The 21,808-nt window shown below is 47.6% G+C and overlaps 1 protein-coding gene across 1 annotated transcript in view; it reads right to left on the bottom strand.

Moving 5' to 3' along the window:
* Positions 1-20,307, bottom strand: part of ZC3H4 (zinc finger CCCH-type containing 4) — a 30,388-nt gene extending 10,081 nt beyond the window's left edge. The window contains exons 1-8 of the mRNA XM_077840719.1: positions 19,899-20,307; positions 6,027-6,252; positions 4,746-4,856; positions 3,690-3,912; positions 2,097-2,239; positions 1,846-1,942; positions 1,545-1,690; positions 292-405 (exon numbers count right to left, since the gene is read on the bottom strand). Coding sequence (XP_077696845.1) covers positions 292-405; positions 1,545-1,690; positions 1,846-1,942; positions 2,097-2,239; positions 3,690-3,912; positions 4,746-4,856; positions 6,027-6,252; positions 19,899-20,056 — 1,218 coding nt within the window. The 5' untranslated portion in view covers positions 20,057-20,307. The remainder of the gene's footprint in view (positions 1-291; positions 406-1,544; positions 1,691-1,845; positions 1,943-2,096; positions 2,240-3,689; positions 3,913-4,745; positions 4,857-6,026; positions 6,253-19,898) is intronic.
* Between the last annotated feature and the right edge of the window lie 1,501 nt (positions 20,308-21,808).

The following is a 21,808-nucleotide window of genomic DNA, read 5'->3' as shown; positions in this document are numbered from 1 at the left end:
CTCTGTGGCCCACGGTTATCCTGTGTTTTTAAAATTGGAGAATCAGGAAGTAGAAAGTAAAACAAGTGTTTGTCTCAGTTTGGTGTTTGCACACTTGATTTTCCTTACACTCGGTGTAACTCTCCTAGCACTCAGCACGTTATCACTTTCAACATGTATTCTAGACTCTATGTTCTTTAATGCAAGGACCACGTATGTCTCAGTTCATATCTTGTACAGACCTGGATGCATTTTAGGTACTACTGAAATGCTTAACAGTAAAGTCAAGGCCACTATTAATTATCTCCTTACCCAGGTACACCTGCCTTCCACAAAGTATTTGCAGATAACTTTTCCTTTTTTATCCGACTGCTGGTGGGGTTTATCATGGTCATTCCGTCTGTAATTTCCACCACTTCCTCCGTCCTGCAGGAATTGTAAGGGTGTAGTTAACAAGCACGAAGAGGCAAATCCTAGCCATGGAAAGAAATTAACCATCTTCCTACAAAATGCATTTCAAAGTGCACATGAAGGTCTTGCAGGAAGGCAGCATAAGACTTGCAGCCTGACCAACTGTAGCTAGATGGAGGGACAGATTTCAACTTGGTTTGTCAGTCAACCCATCAGAATCCGAAAAATCCATCCTGCCTAGAAAAGGGATTATTGTCATGAAGACTGGGTCAGTCCCACTTTTACACTGCTGGGAAATACACAAAGATGAAGTCTAGACTTTGGGCTCATTTCAAGGTATTTCAGAGATCTTTTCTGGTGGGTGGGGAATGGGGGTCATTTTCTGACTGTAAGGTCAATGCATACACTTGGTGACATGAACTCCAATAAGGGCTCCCCGAGATGCCTCCCTCTTTTTAGCATTACTTGGTGCCAGTCGAACAGTGCCTGAGAGCACTACATCCCAGACAAAAACAGGCAGAGGAGCCCCTTGAAAGAAGGGAGAAAATCAATGCCCGAGGTTCAAAAATTGGGCTGCTTGAAAGCTTGACTGCCAAGCTCAGGAGTACGTGACCGATTGCCAGTCTCCTGCCACTGAAGTGCAGCTAGGATGAGAAAAGTGGCTAGATAAAAGGAGCCCAGCCTCTTGGCAGATCCGCTCTCTGTGCCGGTCCAGTGTCACTTTACTGAGCAAGACCAACCGTTACTGGCTTTACCCCTGGAGGCCCTGCCAAGCCAAACCCGGTGGGAAAAGGAGCTGGGGGTATGCTCTGCTCTGCATCATCAGGACTGTTAATTATTTCCCAAGTTCTGTATTCCAATGGGGTTGCAGAAGCCAGAGGTCTGGATCTTTACTCTCAGCGATGATGAATGAGATAGAAGGAAGTCAACTTGTGGCTCTGAGCCTAAGGCAATATGCAGCACTGGCGGGCAGAGAGCCCTGGGCAGGCTCAGAAAGTCCAACTTCAGTCCCAAATTTCAGAGTTCAATACATGCAAATGAAATTATTTCTGGGGAAGCCTGTCTGGTATGTTGGAGAGAAACCCTATGGGCACCTTTCCACAGGTGACCCAAGTGCAGCAAGACCCCAACGGAGACAAGGCAGAGCTGCTTACCCCCATGTCCTCATCATAGTAATCGTCATCCTCGTTCATTCCGCCACCTTTCCCCATTCCACTTCTGCTCCCGCCTCTTCCTCTTCCCCTGCCCATCCCCTTGCTTCCTCTCCCTCTGGGGCCACGGCCACGCCCCCGATTTAAACCTGCAATAGAGCAAAACAACATAATTATTTATACTCCCCCCCGCCCCCCAAATAAAACCTGACCATTATGATACCACAGGCTGGCTCTACTCTTCGGACTGCGCAGAGCCCCCGAGCACCGTCTAATTCACTCTGCTCTGGGCTCAGTTGTGTACCTCGCCCTCTGCCCTCTTTGCTCCTCCGGTACTGGTTCAACTCTTTTGAATAGTCGTCGTACTCCTCGTCACCCATTGGCTCTTCATTGTCACCATACTGCAATTCAGAAAGAACAGAGCGGTCAGTGCACCGGACTCTTGGCCCAAAACTGATGCTCACCCCACCGCTTCTAATTCCAGAAAAGAATGTTCTCCCACTTAACGCTCCCCATCTCTGGGGGACTCAGATACAGCTCAGAAACGGGCCTTACTTCCATTTCGTCCTCATACATTTCCTCCTCCTCTTCCGGATGTTCACCTCTCCCTCTCCCACGGCTTCCTCGGCCCATGCCTCGCCCTCTCATTCCACCTCTGCCTCCACGCCCTCGGTATCCTCGGCCTCGGCCTCGACTGCCTGTAGAGCGAGCAAACAAGCGTCAGTCTGCTACTGCAGTACTTGAACACTCCGACAGCCATGTGGCACCACGCCTGACGACTGGCTGTCTTTGGAGCAGGTATCAAGTCAGTTCACAGGAGTAACATGGTTGTCTCTCACTTACAGAGGACAATCAGATCAGATTATGACAGCAAATGATCTCTTAGTTACTGCTAGTGAGATCAATGAGTTTGCGAGGGTGTGCTGGGGCTTTTTAAGCCTACTAATACAACATAGGGTCATTTTCCTAAGGAACACAAACGTAAGTGCATACCTAATTGAAAGGAAAGTCAATGGCATTCCAGTAAGGGTTATCCGTCACATTTAAATAGTGAAGAATATGGCAAAGACAATACATGCCGGGTACAATATCTGTACTATGGTTCTGTTTCAGGCTCTATCAACCTGTAACCAGAATCCATCCATTTGTGGTAGTTACCTGCCCCCCATTACCACAATATCTGAGTGCATCACAATCTCTAATGTATTTATCCTCACCACACCACTATGAGGGAGGGCAGGGCCACTCTCCCCACTTTACAGACAGGAAAACAGAGCTATAGAGAGACACGGTAACCTGCCCAAGGTCCCACAAGAGGTCTATGGAAGAGCAGGGAAAAGAGTAGGGAACTGAACTCAGATCCTCCGAGACCCAGGTTATCACCTCTACCACTCAGCGATCCTTTTAACAGAATGTATATATACACATATATATTACACACCCGCTTAGTAAAGACATTAAAACACCGGCCTCCTCCTTGTAAGAGCAGGTTCTGTGTATTTTAGACTTTTCATAGAATAAGTCTTGGTGCTATTTGGTTTTAAGTGGGTTAATGCTTTTTAATATTCTGAAGCAATTACTTTTAAAGTGCCTAAGATGTAAACATTTTAAAGTAGCCATTGTGAATGCAGGGCAATTACCGCACATAAAGTTTCATCTTTCATGCAGGATTACCGACATGGTACACTTCAGAGTTTACTCTGAATACACTTTAGCAGGATGAAATCTGACTTGGCATATTATCCTGGCTTTGTTTTCTTTGCACACAAAGGACACACACTGTTTTTTAACCTCACCTGTATTTTTAAATCTATCTAGATATAAAAGAAAGAATGTGCCTTTAAATATAAAGCTACAAAACTGGGATCTGACCTTTGCCCTCGCATAATAAAAGATGTAAAGAAATGGACGTCTCTGGGTCTCGCTGTGCAGAACTAATGGGTTATTTGGCCCTGCCACTGCAACTGCAGCAGACCTCTGTCGTACCAGGGGCTCAGAGCAGGCACAGCAGTCCACCTGCATGCCGCCAACTACAAGATCAGAGCCTTACGTGGTGACTGATCATCAGCCTTAATAAGCCAAGCGTTGTAACATGTTGATTAGAAAAGCGTGTTGGCCTCGGAAGGGTGTTGGCAAAGGCAGCCATACCTCGCCCCCGATGTGTCCCCTCCTTAGCTCTCCGGTACTGGTTCAGCTCTTTTGTGAAGTCGTCATACTCTTCTTTCCCCATGTCTTCATCTTCATCCCCCTCGTATTCGCCATAGGCCTCATTCTCGTAATCCTCATACATGCTGTAATTCTTGCTCTCCATTTTGGAGTAGCTCTTCTTTGGCAAGGGGGCACTGTGAGAGGACTGATACTGCTGGTGAGACTGAGAAAAGTAGACAGACAGGAAGGGGTAACAATGAAGCAATGATCAATTTGAAACAGCAGGGTGATGGCTGACGCACAGCAGGTCCCTGGGGCATGCCCTCTTTCCAGACTTGCCAAGAAACTGTGGAAGTAGAGCAGTCTTTATCCCCAAACCTGCAAAGCCACAGCCCCCTCATGGTTTCATTTAATACCTATCATTCACCCCTTCCCTGGCAGCTTTCTCCCAGGGCCTCCAGAACTCTGTAGAGACAGACGAGCTCTTCATCAAGATTGTATATACAAAGTGCGGTTAGAAAGGGTGTAACAGACCCATCAGACAGAACTAGAAGGAGACACTGAAAGATGCACTCAAGTCACCTTCCTTCTCCCAGCCACTACTCTACAGGATTAAAGCTTGGGAATAGGTAGCTCCTTGAAGAGGGAATCACCAGCATTCTTCAGTGTCCCCTCTGGAGTCAGAGGACCATGGCCTCTGAAAGAAAACCACACCTGCTTCAGGCCGAGTTCCCAGGGTAACTGCATGCAGCACCTACTGTTGTTTGCTCATTTCCCTCTGCTCTTCCCTGTCTCTTTGTTGGGAAGTGGCTGTTTCAGGTCGACAAGGGAAGGCCAAAGGGGACATCTGATGTAATGATTCAATTTTTAAAAGAAACGGAAAAAAATGAAAGATGGAAGGGGCTCAGCACCTGGAGCAAAGCCAGGAGCCCATAAGACTGGCCTTCAGCCCCTGCGTGCAGCGAGACAGGTCTGTGTGTGCAAAGCATGCAACATTTCCAACACAGTGCTGGAGAGAGCAGCTTTCTCCACAACTGGTTGATCGCGGGTACTTACAAGAGGGTAAGGAGGGCTGTATTCCCGGTACTTTCTGTGCCCCTTCTCACTGGGGCTGAAATCAGAGTCCTCGCTGTAGTCAGAGAAGTCTTCACTGGAAGATGCATGGCGCTGCAAGGAATGGCAAACATATTGTATGATTTTAGTACAGCGGCTCTTGCGCTCTAAGCTTGAATTGCAACTCTGTGGCCAGGCATCTGGACTGCCACACACAATATAAACGAGTCTTTCTTAAGATAACTCAGATTCTGGCTTGCAAAAATCTTGACAGTGTTCCTTGAATTGACCATTTATGATGCAAAAGACTTCTAGTGTATTTCAAACGTCACTGTAGATTCTGTCCGAATTGGGAACGTTTCCAGTTTGTTTAATTGGTTTCTAATGAAAGCAATTCATATTACACCGTCTGTTAGCTTGAGGGTCTCATAAATATCTTTGACTTTACAAGCCAGACATTCTAATTTACCATATACTAGTCTTCTTGCAAGCACAGGTGTTCACAAAAAAGAGATTTACTTTACCAAATGAAACTGTTTTTCCTTTCCATTCCACCCATAGATATATGCAAACACAGAAAAAGAAAAGAGATTCCTTACTAGGGTATCTTCTACCTCCCCACTGTTTCTTTACTTGTTACCTCCTGCTGGGTTACGTCTAATTTAAACAGTAAGCTCATATTTCCTTGTAGGTGAGGTACAATGCACCACATGGTGCCATAATGATGGGCTACATCCATACGGCAAGGCCTAAGGCAGGGAGATTCTGCCTAGGATACTATAGCTAATATGTTCTCTACAACAGTGGTTCTCAACCAGGGGTCTGGGGCCCCCTGAGGGGCCACGAGCAGGTTTCAGGGGGTCTGTCAAGCAGGGCCAGCATCAGACTCACTGGGACCCTGGGCAGAAAGCCGAAGCCCCACTGCATGGGGCTGAAACCCGAGGCCCTGAGCCCCCGGGCTGAAGCCGAAGCCTGAGCAGCTTAGCTTAATGGGGCTCCCTGTGGCATGGGGCCCCAAGCAACAGCCCTGTTTGCAACCCCCTAACGCTGGCCTGACGTTTATATGCAGATGGGCTGTGGAGGTTTTATAGTTTTCGGGGGGGGGGGGGGGGGGAGGGGCTCAGAAAAAAAAAGGGTGAGAACCCCTGCTCTACAAGGTAGGTATGTAAAGGCAGCCATTGGAATCACTGACTCTGTAAGTGAACCATGCTGTGGTCTTGGAGGAGTGGAGTTGAGATCCCTATTACCATACCTGGCAGGACTAAGGTGTGTTTGTTTACTCACTTTGTGCTTGGATTTCCTTTTCTTTTTTGCTCTTCTTTTCTCTTTCTCTCTCTCTCGCTCTTTCCTCCTCTTGCGCTTCATCCGCCGATGAGCCTTTTCCTCATCCGAGTCACTTTTGTGCTTCTCTCCCTTCTCTTTCCGGCCCCTCTCATGTGACTCAGAAGCATTTTGGGGCTCCTCTCCCCCATCGTCCTCCAGCTCGCCTTCTTCCAGCTCCCCATCCTCCCTGCAGAGCAAACACCCACACTGGTATTTCACTCCTCACAAAATCACTCAAGGCACTTAAGCCAGCTGGACATCTTGGGGCTTCCTAAATCTAAAGGTAACACTAGTCCCAAATACCTTGGTTTGAGACATCTGTAACAGTTGACTTTGTTATCATCTGTGTCACTGGAACATACAAACAGAGCCTATTCAACTCTCTCTCACGCTCACACACACACACACGCCTCAGACCAGAAGTTCCCATCTAGGCACATTTTTAAAAAATGAAAGCCTATAAAATAATTCTACTGAACAACATACGACAGCAGAGACTGCAAAATTACAGCTTCAAATCTTAGAGAACATTATCACAAATTCCACCAGCCTTTGAATTAAAGTCAACATACAACAAACCATGTGGTCCTACGAAGATAAAAATAAAACAAATCATCACAGAAACCCCATTATTCCTGTTGTCTATCCTAATTATTATAAGAAATCCGGCAAATCATGTACTGAAGAAGCATCTAGCTCCTCTTCCAGGGGTTTCAAACAGGCAACTTCTTATCTAAAAAGCATCTGTGTGTGTAAATTTAAATAAATAAATAAAACATTGGTTTAATCTACAATTATCTGGACTCTTGCTTGGAAAGAATAGCTGTTTGAGCCCTCATTTCCAAGTGAGAATGCTGCCTTAAGAAAATTTAATTTGTCTCTTAATTTTGGATTGGTGAGACAAATCTGGAAACACACGCACTGCTGCTTCCTGATCTTTAGACCACATTAGGGTTCACACGTAACTACGGTTCTCATGAGATGAGATAAAACAAATCAAGATCGGAAATGTCCTCAGAGAATTTTCCAGTCACATTCAGTTTAAGAATTACTGGGGTTTGGTGAAGGGAAGCTTTCTCCAAGCTCAAAATAAATCAAATTTACAAATCAAGTAAGGGTGCAAGCAGTACTTGAATTCTCTTTTTATACTGCTCACTCCTTCCCGAATCCTACAAATTCTCATGTTCTTAATCTTGTTCTAATTTTCCATCTCTTCTATGCTCTGACCAAAGAAGTACATACTTATCACTGTTCAAGTCTTTATTTAAAATGATGATTTTGAGTATGATGAATGGATGGAATTTTATCCCTGAGTTTGGAGAACAGGATGTATATGCAATTTAAGGGTAACCCTTTCCTCAAAAGCCTTAGTAGCAAGCAGTACCACAGTGAAGGGAAACTTCAGAGGGAGTGTCCCCTTGTTGGCAATTCTATATAGGGTACAGGGCATAGAGGCAATGCTCTCCCTCAAGATGCAAACACCTTCAGACCTCAAATAGCTATCGTCATGTCTGCTTTCACAGGGATCTTTCTACGTTGTCTTCATTATTTACTTGGCAGAAGTGCCCAAGATTAGCTCGGAGCTGTGCAGACATCTTGGAAGGCACTGTCCCTACCCCAGCGAGCGTACAGTCTAAAACTCATGACAAGATCTCCCCCCTCCTTTTTTGTTAAAAGCAACGCACAACAATAATGGTGGCGTTACTGCTTTTCAGTGGCAAGAATTCAAACAGAAACAGCATTTAGGACATTAATCTTTGGCCCCGCTACAAAAACATCTCCTATTAATTTCACTGCTGCTGAAATATGCTAAAATGGACAGCCCTAGAAACTGAAACCATGCCTTTAGCTGCAGGACAGATACAGCACCGATGGTGCAAAGTTCCACTCTCTACATTGCCCCCTGCTAATGTGTCTCACCCCTTCCACGGGGAGACACTGAGCTCTGGGGAAAGAAGGGACTTCAGTCATTCAACCTCCCTGCTGAGACTGCAACCAAGGGGCCCGGTCTGTTTGTGGTTTTGGGGAATGATTTATCTGGATTTTACCAATGGTAAAAGGGCATCCCCCCAACCCCCTCCAGGATTCTGGATGACCTTGGCAATCTCTGCATTACATAAATGAACAGAGTAATCAATACCACCAAATTACATCAAACAACACACTGATCATGTACATAGAAATTAATCGACCCCCATGCCAGAGTCCCATGTCAGCACAAGCCCTGCCCAACCCCAATCTCCCCGCAAGGCCAGGGAGGACAGACAGTAGGGTGACCATACTTCCCAAAGGGAAAATGGGACACTGCACAGGACTGGCCTGAGCCCTCTCCCCACCCCAGCACCGGCTGCCCTGAGTGTCCCTCCCTCACACAGGGATAGCCCAAGTCCCCTCCCTACCCCGCCCCCCCATGAGGCTGGGGTCGCTGGTACCCCTGTCTACCCTCCCTCCACCCCCCCCACGCGAGGCTGGGGTTGCTGGAACCCTGCCTGCCCCCTGCACAAGCCGTGCCCCCCTGTAAGGGGCTGACATCTCCACTCTTTCCCTCGTATGTTCCTCCGCACAGCACGCCACTTGTTGGACAGAAGTGGGCATCTGTCCAGTTTGCTCTTGCCAACTGATCAAGTTGGCAAAAGCAAACAGGACAAATGCCCACTTTTGCCAAAAAACTCGGGACGGCCGGGACAAGGCTTAAAAAAGGGACTGTTCTGGCCAAACGGGACATATGGTCACCCTAACAGACAGGCACTGTAATACACCGGTAGGTTAATAGTGACCTGGGGAGGATGCGAGTTTCAAAGGCCCAGGGCCTTAATAAAAAACATTCCACCAACAAATCCCTCTAGCCTATTCTGACGGGACTCCCGCTCAGGTGCCTCTGTTGACTGCAGCTATGATAGCGTCATGGGACAGAGGCATCTCTTAGACAGGGAGATCCCAGACTATCTACAGCCGTGTAAGTCAAAACCAACATCTTAAAATCAATCCAGAATTCAACATGCAGCTAGGGCAGGTCATGCATCACAGGTCTAATGTTAAAAGAAAAGGAGTACTTGTGGCACCTTAGAGACTAACCAATTTATTTGAGCATGAGCTTTCGTGAGCTACAGCTCACTTCATCGGATGTATACCGTGGAAACTGCAGCAGACTTTATATATACACAGAGACCATGAAACAATACCCCCTCCCACCCCACTGTCCTGCTGGTAATAGCTTATCTAAAGTGATCATCAAGTTGGGCCATTTCCAGCACAATGTCTAATGTTCTCAAGGTCTAACGTTCTCAGTGGTAGCTGATGACAGAACAAGAAGTAATGGTCTCATGGTCTCAAGTTGCAGTGGGGGAGGTTTAGGTTGGATATTAGGAAAAACTTTTTCACTAGGAGGGTGGTGAATCACTGAAATGCGTTACCTAGGGAGTTGGTGCAATCTCCTTCCTTTGAGTTTTTTAAGATCAGGCGTGACAAAGCCCTGGCTGGGATGATTTAGTTGGGGATTGGGCCTGCTTTGAGCAGGGGGTTGGACTAGATGACCTCCTGAGGTCCCTTCCAACCCTGATGTTCTAGGATTCTATGAAATAAACACTGATTAACAAGCAAGCCGACAAATTCTGCACCATCTGCAGTTTCCAAATAGATTTAAGAAGTATCCGCATGTAGAACGCATGGAGGAATCTAATTTCAAAGGCAGAGACGAAAGTGGCAGAGTCTGCATATGAAAGGAACGGGCACAACTTCCTAGCTGCCAGTAGATGGAAAAAGGCCAAAGCGGCTGTAGCTACTACCTGCTCTTCTAGCAGCAGGTAGGAATCTCATTAGACACTGCCGTCCCAGGTCAGGAACCAGGTCAACCACAGACAGGCGCACACCTTGAGTGAACAGAAATAATCCCTGTCATCTCCTCTGGTAAACTTACCAATCCAACCAACATCAACACAGTCTTATCTGGGTTGAGCCTCAGACAGCTAGCCCTCAGTCACACCCCAATATCTCCCAGACAGTGAGCAATGCAGTTAACACTTCTGAAGTTATTTTGAATGGACTAAGGTCCTGCAACTCATTACACAGACAGCTGAACAGACATTAGAAGACAACATTTGGTCATCATCTGCTTGGATTGGATGGAAACCAGCTCTAGCCCCTTAGAGATCAAAGGTTTCAGAGTAGCAGCCGTGTTAGTCTGTATTCGCAAAAAGAAAAGGAGTACTTGTGGCACCTTTTAGAGATCAAACACTCTGGATCCCACCATTGCCAATTTCCCTGAGCCATCCATTCCCACTTTAATCCAAAATTCCAAACCTGTTTTGGTTTGTATTTGCAACATATTAATAATAGATTTGTTCAATCCAAGATCAGGCTTGCTGCAGGACTACCTGTTCCTGCAAGCATGTGGAATTTTGAAAGGCAAGCACCAGCTGAATAAGCTTCAACTAGTCACTGAAGTACAGTGTCCATCCGGGGTTCATGTTCATGTTCCACACATCCAAATGGCACAAAGGTAGAAACCAACATGAGAGTGCTTGGAGCAATATCTGGTGAATTCAGACCCTATACACATTTCTGACAGAGAATCAAATAATAAATGTATAAAGCCAATGAGAAAAAAAATAGGTAAAACAACTCCAATTTCCCCTTCCAGCAGCCATCTCCCTTTGTCCCCACAACAATTACCTCAGATACTCCAGAATCTCAAAACAATGGCTCAGTACAATACCTGGTGCCTGACAACCCTTTCTCCTTCCCCCAGCAAATTACGCTTTGCTACTAGTTAAAAACAAAAGCCCCTCTAAGATCACCAAATCTCAGCAAGTTATGATTTCCAAGGAAACACTTCCAAAGTCTAACGCACACATGACAAATCGAAAACACACGAGAAACTAGGAGTACACATAACATGAAAGATTTTCCTCCCTTTAGAGCAGCCAGAGAGAAGGCAAGAATCCCTGAGTTCTAACATTATATGTGCCTGGGGAGTGGCTCGTCGGTTTTCATTTTCCCGGGTAGCACTGAGAAGGCACTATAGGTCAGGATCAGGCTGGAGAATCCTCCATGACTGACCCCTGCAATCACAGGGCACCCAGGACACTGGTGCATCTGACTCCTTCTAGAAAATAGGAAAATCAACCCTGGACTAGATGAACCAACGGTTTTAATGGGATTGGAGCCGGTTTAAAATGGCAGCTTCACAAAGGAAAGAAACGATGTTCAAACTTTCATACCAGCCTCCCAGAACCAACAGAAACCGCATTATTTCAGACATTTACAAGCAGATGGAAGAACGATGTGGAAACAAAAGCACTGTCAGGAACAATCATGCAGTCTGGCCACAAAGGACTGGGCTTCAAGAGACACAGGGTACAGCTACACTGGAAATGCTACCATGGCACAGCGCACCATTGTCGTGTAGACCCTTACTAAAGTGCCGCAGTGAATCCATCTTGTCAACAGGCGGTAACCAGACTGACGGAATTCTTCCATCAACCTAGCAGTGTCCAGCGTGTAGCTGGATACAGTACCGAGGAGAAAAGAAAAGCTCACGCTATGCTGTGAGAGAAAACAAGCTGGGCAGGCTATTTACAGTATTCATATTCTCCTATGGCCACTGCTGATGAGCCAGTATTTTAAAGGCCTGCTGTGGTATGGTAAATTCATTCAGCCACATATGTTTCACCATGCATGCTACCATCCAAGGGGAAGAACGGCTACTCCCATTAGCATCGCTCTGCTTAAATCAGCATTACCTTCCCCGAAGCACTTGCCAATTGGGCATTGCAAGGTTGCTCTTAATTTCCTATCTTCCCTGTTGGCTTTAAACAGGAAGGAGTGCTCTCATCAATATCATGTTGCAATCACCCTAATTGCAATTCCCAGCAGTAAGAACAACTGGCATTTTTGTTGAGTAAAGTACACAGTTCTTCAGCTCTGCTTTGAATTACTCTGGCCTATGTACATTTTGGAGAAAAGAATGTATCAGCCTGCTCCATCATGGCATATATGAACGACAAACGTCATGAAGAACAAGAGGACAATCTGAAAATAAGCGTAAAAGCCTGTGCCTACTGCGAGCCAATTTGTGAACCAGTTGCTAGGACTCCAAACAGAACTAATTCTGGTGATACAAGTTACTTCGTCATTGTACAAATCTTCAACAGAATAAGAGAAAGTCTAATAAAGCACTTTTATACAGATGTTTAGATATCAAGCAAAATCTTGGGCGAAATGGCACAGCGTAGCACCCACCACGGGGCAAGGAGCCATACATTCCTGAATTCCTTAACTCAGGTTCTGCCACTGACTCATTTTAGTAGCTTTGGTCCCATTATTTAATCTTTTAACCTCAATTTCCCAGTCTGTAAAATGGAGATTATAATACCTACCTCAGAGAGAGCATGTGAGGGTTAATTCATTAGTGTTTGGGAAAGTGCTTTGAGGTCTTTGGACAGAAGGACTCTAGAGGGCTTAACATTATTTCACCATTAACTTTGGGTTTGGGTTTTCACACAAACAAAATAGAAAGTAACACCAGAATCTGAAATCTGGCAAGTTATAAAGGCATCTGAAAGTTAGGGTGAGTAAAACTATGAATTAAAAAGTGTGAGTAAAAACGATTATAAAGTGACAAGGCTGTGCCAATTTCATAAGCTAGCTCACCATTTACATTCACTGTGGTTATACAGTAAAGAAGCCAAGTTGGTAAAGTGGTTAACGTATTTGTAGAGAAAAATGCTGACTGTGGGAAAATCCTTAGCTAAGTGTGTACCCATCTTGTGGCCTTCCTATAGTCCCCTCACATTTTTTCTATCAAGGGCCGTCTCCAGTACAGAGCTCGCTGCTACCTTAACAGAATGCTGAGCTTTATCTATCGCACTGCATCTATGACATCACAATCCTAGTAATGACCTAAACACAGCCCTATGAACCAGCCGCCACCTCAAGCAGACATGGTGTCATAAAGGTGAACTCTCTCATATGACAGCAGCAGAGAAAACAAAAATATTATTCACACCAGCATAAATCCGAAAAAAATTGGGAAAAGTGTCGCCTTTTGGAAAACAATTTCTAGTTTTCTGATTTCTTCTTTTTTAACCATTATATATTGTAATCAATTCTAAAATGGGACACCAGTTGTTTAGAAAGATTTTTTTAAATCACAGAAATAAGTAGCAAAAATAATACATGGTTTTTATGTAAAAATTGGAAATTTGGTGTATGCTCAAGGTCTTTCACTACCACGTATTGTTAGAAATTAGAATGTCACAGTTATCCAAACTATTTCAGAACTTTGAGTTACATTTTTTGTGATGAACTGAAGGTAAACAGGAGTTCAGCCACACAAGGTGTGTTTGTATATATGCACATATAGAATGTTAAATCATCCATTGGGATTATGGGGATTAAAGCGCAAAATGCAATATTATGCACAAAACAGAGTTAAGAAAGAATTTTGCTGAGAATAATCTTGCACTTGTGAGTTACTAAGTATTATTTTTTTGCTCTCTGTTTTCTTTTAACAATAACTTCTGTTTCATGTGAATACAGGAAACAACAACATGTTTTATGTAATAACAGCATTTCTACTATGCAAATGTGTCTATTAAAACAATTCATGTACTTTTTAAAAATAATTCAAAATGGCTTAGAAAAATTAAGGGCTAAATATTTACAAAGTTCCATTTCATATAACTAAACAATACTTGGTTGAACTAGGAAAAACTCATATGAAACTGACAAATTATGAAAACATTTTGCACATTACTGACAGCTGTAACTGAAATAATTTACTAGTTATGCTAAAGATTTTATAATTATTTTCCTCATCACAGCTACAAAAGTTGGTCCAGAATAACATGCTCTCCCTCATGTGCCAACTTCATATGGAAACAAGTGGTTTTACTATCTATGGAAGCTGGAAATGGAAGAGAAGGAAGTTTGTCTGACCCAAGGGAAAGAAAAATTTCCTCTATAAACCCACCTGTTACAAAACGTGGGAGTATCTTATTTACAGTTATAAAAAACAGCTTTATCCAAAGTGTTGATCACAGGGGAGGAGAGTTAGGATGGTGATTAATATCTGGGCTGCCAGACTACTGCAGAAAACCTTCCTTTTTACAACAGTTATTTGCACAACAGGTGCAGCTGAGCATGAAATCCCACGTACAGTGCGATCTGTTTTAGCGGAGTGGATCCACGGACTACAAAACCTGAACGTTAACATACAAAGAAAAATGGCTGCAAGGTAACTGAGGTCAGCATGGAAGAATGCAAAAAATGTGGCAAAAATGCATCTTTTCAAAGCAATAGAAGGGGTGGGCTCTATTAGAAAATGAACCACAAACATAGGTTAACAGGAAGTTTACTGGATTGAAAAGTCTGCAAGATTTAATCTCACAATCATGAAATATTAACTTCTAATCTTGCGTGAATTTAAGCCAAATATATGAAACTCTAGCTAGACTGTATAGCACATTTCCCTATCCTGGGATAAATGTCTTTCTTCAACCTCAAGAAAGGTATGATCAGGAGGGTTTAAGATGAATTTTGTTTTCTATTAATAATCTGATATTTTTACAGCACATTCAATATGGGGAGGAAACAAACTACACAACAAAATCAGCAAAAAGAAGAATGAACGCTGAAAACTAGTAAGAAAGCCACTAAACAAGCTGAAAATGTAGGGAATGGAGAAAACTTCATGTGGGAGTGGGAAGAGACTATTCTAGTTGAGAACAAGTTTCCAGTCATGCCATGCCATAGCATCTTTCTGAACAAGATTTAAACGGCTTTTTTCCGGTTTTGCAGTATGTACAGCACGGTGGAGATCTTGTGTTGTTTTATGGTGCGTTGTGGCTCTTTTTAATGTAGGCAGTGGTACACTGTCTTAGGTTACTACCTGAGTTCTGTAAAGGCCATCAAAGGACTGGATGGACGGGAGATCTCTACATTAAAGATGGGATTTTCAAAGGAACCTTTCAAAGAGAATTACCTGTCTATCTCAATAGGATTTGGAGTCCTACCTCCCTCGATACAAATATTGTTTAATTCACTAAAACCCCGAGAGACTCGGTACAATCCTGAAGTAAAAACGGAACTGGCCAGAACTTGCCTCTTCTCTGCTCCTTCAGAGTGTTGCCATCTTGGATTTTCACCTCAAGATGGTAACAGCGTGAATAAGGTTAACTGAGAAACCAGGACAATATTCACTTTGCAAACTGGTGTGGCCTCAAGAACGCAGTGTACTTTGTTGCCTACAGAATCATTCAGGTTGGAGTAGAAATTCCATCCCAAGTTTCTCAGCCTTTCTGCAAGCTACATTCCATTCAATGCCTTTCTTCAACCTGGGACATTAACTGTGGGTTCTCCACAGGGAGTTCTACGAGACATTCCTCTCAACCCAAGGTAAAACACTGATGTCATTCCTGCACTGGGGTCTCGCTCACTGCCTCTCAGTTTGTAACCAAGTTACAAACTGCTGCTTTTCTTTTCTATTTTGAAGGGACTTTTATACCGGGGGAAACTTTCACATATGGCTTTAAAACCATAATCCAGCTCTCACTTGGCATGTTTTTGCCCCAATTGCTAACTACTGAAGTCATTTGAGTTTAGACAGTTGGCTCCTTCCCACCCCTGTTACTAGATCCTGCAGTGAAGTAATAATGTTGTTTTGATATTCTAGACATTGCTACAGCACTAGACTGATGTCACAAACCCAGGAGTATAACAAGGCTATTGAAAAGGCTATTCTGGGGTTTGGGATTTGCTTTAATCACTTCTCAACCAGTGCCATAAAGTACTGCCAGACCGAAGGACCAACACTTTGTTTGCAAGGGCTAGTATCTTCTGAAGCAGCAGCTGAGAAATAAAATACCATATACCCAAGCTTTCAACTTTCCAAAGAGGTAAACGCTTCACTTCTAGTCCTAGCAGGATTCCAGGTGAAAGACTAAATCATTCCGAATACCATCTTGCTTCATCTATCTGCACTTCAATTCTCACCTGACATTATTAGTGGCTAATTCAAGAACTGCTAAAACTAGAAATCTTTGCCTTAAACTATCTGGAAGTAACCAAGTAATACAAAATATTAACAAACATTTAGGCATGTGTTGAATTTACTATGAAAAGCAATTCCATTGATTTGCACGGGCCTACTCATGGCAGTAAAGTTAAACCCATGCCTATACGTTTTCATGACTGGGGCCAGAGTCTTGAGTGCTGGATTATGGTCATGACAGAACTGAAAATGCAGGATTGTAATCAGAGGAAAACATTAAAAGATTGAGTGTCACTTCATTTACTAACATTTAAAAAAACTCCAAAACTTGAATGTTCATTTTGTGAAATCTCTCAACAATTCCACAAAACTTGGCAGTTTAAGATTCGACTGCTTCTGATTTTACAACAATTCCTATTTCCATGAAGAAGTGGCACTACATTAGCTCAATAAAGTGGAAATTAGTATAAGATTCTCCTCCACCAAATATCTAGTTTCTCAGCTGCATTTGGCCATTCTAGTTCCCAATGACAGTTGATACAGAAACTGCTGATGACATCAGTCAATAGTAGATTAAGACTCAAAAAGCCTTTCAGATTTTGCTTGGAAAATGATCTACTATGGAGGTATAAAAATTAACTTTTATTTAAATTTTGTGGAACAACTGACAGGTTTACCATGAAGATGTTATTTAAAAAAATATGGCTTTAACAAATTAGGAGAAACCCATACTGTCAGGTCCCACACCTCATGAACTGCCAGGGCTAGAAACACCTTAGCCAGGTACGTAAACATTTTCCAGCTCTGACCCTGGCCCATTGATCAAAGAGACATTTCAATCCCTATGACTTCATAGCAAAAGTAAGCTGCCAGAGGTAGGATGTTAGGGAGAAAGGTCCCATTATAAAATAAATCTAAAATAATAGTAAAAGGAATAATACAAGTAAATTGCATTTTTGACACCTCCTCCCCCACCAGTTTTACTCAATTGTGAAAGTCCCATTCACAATGCACCAACATTTGCAACAAAAATCCTCCACTAGTCTTCGACAATGGATTAGGAGTGTTTGTGCTGTTTTATAATGGACGTTTTCTAACAAATGTATACAAGTTACTAATTATTTTTTTTTGCAGTGGAAGAAGAGTAAACAAGAGGGAAATGAAACAACACAATTCCACATAAATATACTTGTGCGTGCTTTTAAGAAACTAATTTTGTCTTTTCCACATAAGAAAAACGTAAACTGGATGGAATACGAATACTCCAGGACAATATGTGTGTTTTTGTTCAATATGAAGGACAGAAGGAATGACTGAGGGTTTTTTTAGCGGGGAAGGTGCGGGGGCAGTATACTGTACACTGAGGGGGATACATGAGCTAATTTATTTCATGTAAGTATTGTGAGGAACAAACTTATATGAACTTTTCATCATAATACGTTGGATAAACAAAGGGATCATGGAAACACAGGCCGAAGAGAAACTAGGACATTGTAAAACAGATTCCTATAAACGATGTGCTTATACTGTACAACACTATTTGTCCTGCTTAAACTTCTCCAGGTATCAACTATAACACTGTAAAAGGCAGTTGGGGCAGGGGGAGAGAATGTGTGATGACATTCGGGAAACAGTGATTTCTTTTGCCACAATTTTTTTGCACACTTGTGAGTTGGTCACCAAATATTTTTAACAGGACAGTCTGCCTGCTTTCAACATAATGGAATGAGGATGGAGTTTGCAAACAAAGTAATGGATCCACATCCTGTTTCTAGATGGAATCAAGGGGTTTGAGCTAGATGACCTTTCACTCTGGTACCCGTGCCGTTTAAACGTCACAGCAGACCTATTTTTGGAGAAAACTGTGTGCTTTTGTGACATTTTTTAGTTCACATCTGCGGGGTGCATGAATCTAAAAGTCAAGTCAACACAATGGGGCAGAATCCCGCTTGGTTTGTATACATACTGTATTAACTCATTCCTTACATGAAATGTATAAAATGATGGTCTCCGGACTTTTTTTTTGGTGGTGGGGAAAAGAAAGGAAAACGTATAATTGAATTATTCAATAAAAGAGAATACTTACCACCCCAACCCCTGCATCACATGAAATACAGAACTCCTTAGAGAGGAAGGCACACTAACACAAACAAGCAGCTCTCTGTACTACACAACTGCCTTCAAAGGGGAGTGGGAAGGGGAGCATCTCTCTCTCTCTCTCTCACAAATGTACATGATTAAGCTGTTTATTTTTGTGCACTGCATTCAATAATCTCTGGCTCTACCTTTTCAAATGACAGCAAGTGCTAATACTAACAAAGGGAACAGTTGCCTTATGTTTCTTTGGCAGGGGAAAGGTGCTTCACATACTTCTCTGAGGATAAAAGGAGAGAGGGTTTTCCTGGGGGACTATAAACCTTTCAGTACCTTGATAGACTGGGATCACTTGAGATTCCAGCTGTGGAAGAGAGTCTCTCTATATACAGTGGGTAGGGGGAGGGGAAACAAGGGGCTCAACACATCCCACACCACTACACACTCCTCATTACACCCCATTATGCCTTTCTGCCCACACTGCACTCCCTAAAGCCCCCATGTGGCCTGCAGGGGTCCATGAAACCACTGAGAACAAACGGGACATTAATGAGGCCAATACTGCCCAGCTGGGCTATGGGGTCCATGACCTCATTAAGGAGTCCATAAAGCCTTCCCTTAACCCCCCACCAAAGCTGGAAGACCAGAAGAGCCCCCCCCAGCGCCTCTCACTCCCCTCTAGTGCCAGCAGCTCAGCTCCCTGCCAAGCCTCCCTGCCAAGCTACCCCCCCCCGAACATAACCCCTTCCCTACTGCTGCCTCCCCCAGCCCCTAACGCTGCACCCCTCTGCTAATCTCTGGCCTGACCCCCACCTCTGGTTAGTTCCTCCCTTCCTCTGTGACCCCCCCCAATCCCTGATGCTCCCTCCACAGGATCCTGCTACCAGACCCTGTCCCCCAGGTTCCCCCTTTTCCTATGACCCCTGATGCTCCCCGCAAGGCTGCCCCATATACAACCCACCCCAGGTTAATGTCCCTGGCTGATCTCAGGCCGTGACCCCCAGGTTCCCCCTTTTCCTATGACCCCCGATGCTCCCCCCAGGGCTGCCCCATATATAATCCCCCCCAGGTTAATGCCCCTGGCTGATCTCAGGCCCTGACCCCCAGGTTCCCCCTTTTCCTATGACCTCTGATGCTCCCCCCAGGGCTGCCCCATATACAACCCGCCCCCCTAGGTTAATGTCCCTGGCTGATCTCAGGCCCTAACCCCCAGGGTCCCCCTTTTCCTATGACCCCTGATGCTCCCCCCCAGGGCTGCCCCATATATAACCCACCCCCCCAGATTAATGCCCCTGGCTGATCTCAGGCCCTGACCCCCAGATTCCCCCTTTTCCTATGACCCCTGATGCTCCCCCCAGGGCTGCCCCATATATAACCCGCCTCCCCAGGTTAATGCCCCTGGCTGATCTCAGGCCCTGACCCCCAGATCCCCCCCCCAGGGCCCCACCCCCCCACGCAGGTCCCGGGCACCCCCTGCTTCTGGCGCTCCCCCCGCCTGATCTGAGTCCCACTCCCCCCGCCCCCCCCGGCGCCCTGCCCCGGGGCTCTCTCCCCTCCCCGGCCACCGCCCCCCGGGCGCCCCCCGGCTCAGGCCCTGCCCCCGTCTCCCGGGCGGGCGCCGCCGGCGGCCCGCGGGGGGCCCCCGGCTCCGCGCCCCCCGCGGCGGCCCAGCCCCCCCCAAACCTGGTCCGGCGGGCCGGGCGGACCCGCGGACGGGCAGAGGCGCTCGGGAGAGGCGGTTACGGGACCTTTCGTCCGGGCCGTGGTGGTGGAGTTGTGGCGGCGGCCGGGGGAGGCCGCAGCTGCCGCTGTCGTGGTGGCGGCAGGACGGAGATGGGGGGGCGGAGTGCGGGCTGGGGGGGGAGGCGGCGGCGGCGGGGGGGGCACTCGGGCTCTCCACGGCCATAGGGGGGCACACGGGGCACAGTCACTGTACGGGGGGGCTCACTCGGCGCGGCCCCGCGCTCCGCGGCCAGGCCCACAAAATGGCGCCCGCCGGGCACGCAGCCGCGCCGAGCCAGCGCCCCGCGCGGCCGGCGGAAGCGGCCGGAGGTTGCCGAAGGGGAGCCGAGCGGCCGGCGGAAGGGGCCGGAGGTTGCCGAAGGGGAGCCGAGCGGCCGGCGGAAGGGGCCGAGTCCGAGCGGGCGACGCCGGAGATGCCCGAACGGGGAGTCGGGTAAAGGGAGCGGCTGCGAGGGGGAACTGGCTCCCGCGGGGGTGCGGTGCGACTTGTTCAGCCCCACCCCCACGATACCTGGTACTCCCCCCTGTACCCCCTCATCTCTGGGTCACCGACCCCCCACCATGCACCTGGCGCCCCCCTGCTGAGCTCCCTGCTTTGCCCCCCATGCACCTGGTGCCCCCCTGCTGAGCTCCCTCCTCTGCACCCCCCCCATCACTGGGTCACTGCCCCCCCATGCACCTGGTGCCCCCCTGCTGAGCTCCCTTCTCTGCCCCCCCATGCACCGGGCGCCCCCCTGCTGAGGTCCCTCCTCTGCCCCCCCATGCACCTGGCGCCCCCCTGCTGAGGTCCCTCCTCTGCACCCCCCCATCTCTGGGTCACTGACTCCCACCCCATTACCTGGCGCCCCCCTGCTGAGCTCCCTCCTCTGCCCCCCCCTCAAGCCTCCCGAGCTCGCCCCCGGGTTCCCAGTCCCGCCGGGCTGCGCTGCCAGCAGGCAGGCCTGGAGGCCAAGCAGAAGCCTGGGGCAGGGTATTGCTCAGCAGAGGATGGGCAACCACGGTCGCTGTGTCAGACGGCGGGTCCCTGGAGGCCCTTGGCCCCGTGCCCGGGGTGACCCTCGGGACTGACTCCATCCTGACGCCCTCGGTGCCCCGAAATACGCGTGCTAGGGACACCAGCCTCGCCTGGCCCCGGGTCCGGCAGGAAGGGGCTCCGCTCCTCCTGCGCGGGGGGCTGGTCTCCCGGGGAAGGGCTGCGGGGGCATCGGGCGCTGCGAGGTGCTGGCATGGGGCAGGGTGACGAAAGGAGCTGCTCTATGTGCTCAGTCACGGGGGCATCTTCTATGGGGGTAGCGGTGGGCATAGTCCCTGGGGGTCAGGGCCGGGAGAGGGGCTGCCCCGTGGGCGGGGTCAGGGCCTGGGGGGGGAATTTGCCCCGTGGGCGGGGTCCGGGGGGCGGGATCAGGGCTGGGGGCGGGGCTGCCCCGTGCGCTCAGTCCGGGGGGCGGGGGCGGGGCTGCCCCGCACGCGGGGTCCGGGGGGCGGGATCAGGGCCTGGGGGGGGGATTTGCCCCGTGGGCGGGGGCCGGGGGGCGGGATCAGGGCCGGGGGCGGGGTTGCCCCGTGGGCGGGGTCCGGGGGGCGGGGTCAGGGCCGGGGGAGGGGCAGCCCCGTGCGTTGGGTCCGGGGGGCGGGGTCAGGGCCTAGGGGGAGGGGCTGCCCCGTGCGCTGGGTCCGGGGGGCGGGATCAGGGCCGGGGGCGGGGTTGCCCCGTGGGCGGGGTCCGAGGGGCGGGGTCAGGGCCTCGGGGGGAGATATGCCCCGTGCGCTGGGTCCGGGGGGCGGGATCAGGGCCGGGGGCGGGGTTGCCCCGTGGGCAGGGTCCGGGGGGCGGGGTCAGGGCCTAGGGGGCGGGGCTGCCCCGTGCGCGGGGGCCGGGGGAGGGGCCGCCCCGTTCGCTCAGACTCTGGGGGGG

This window comes from Eretmochelys imbricata, chromosome 23, assembly GCF_965152235.1.
Source record: "Eretmochelys imbricata isolate rEreImb1 chromosome 23, rEreImb1.hap1, whole genome shotgun sequence".
Taxonomy (NCBI): Eukaryota; Metazoa; Chordata; order Testudines; family Cheloniidae; genus Eretmochelys; species Eretmochelys imbricata.
Note: the sequence above shows the minus strand (reverse complement) of the source record. Positions and strands in the feature narration are given on the sequence as shown.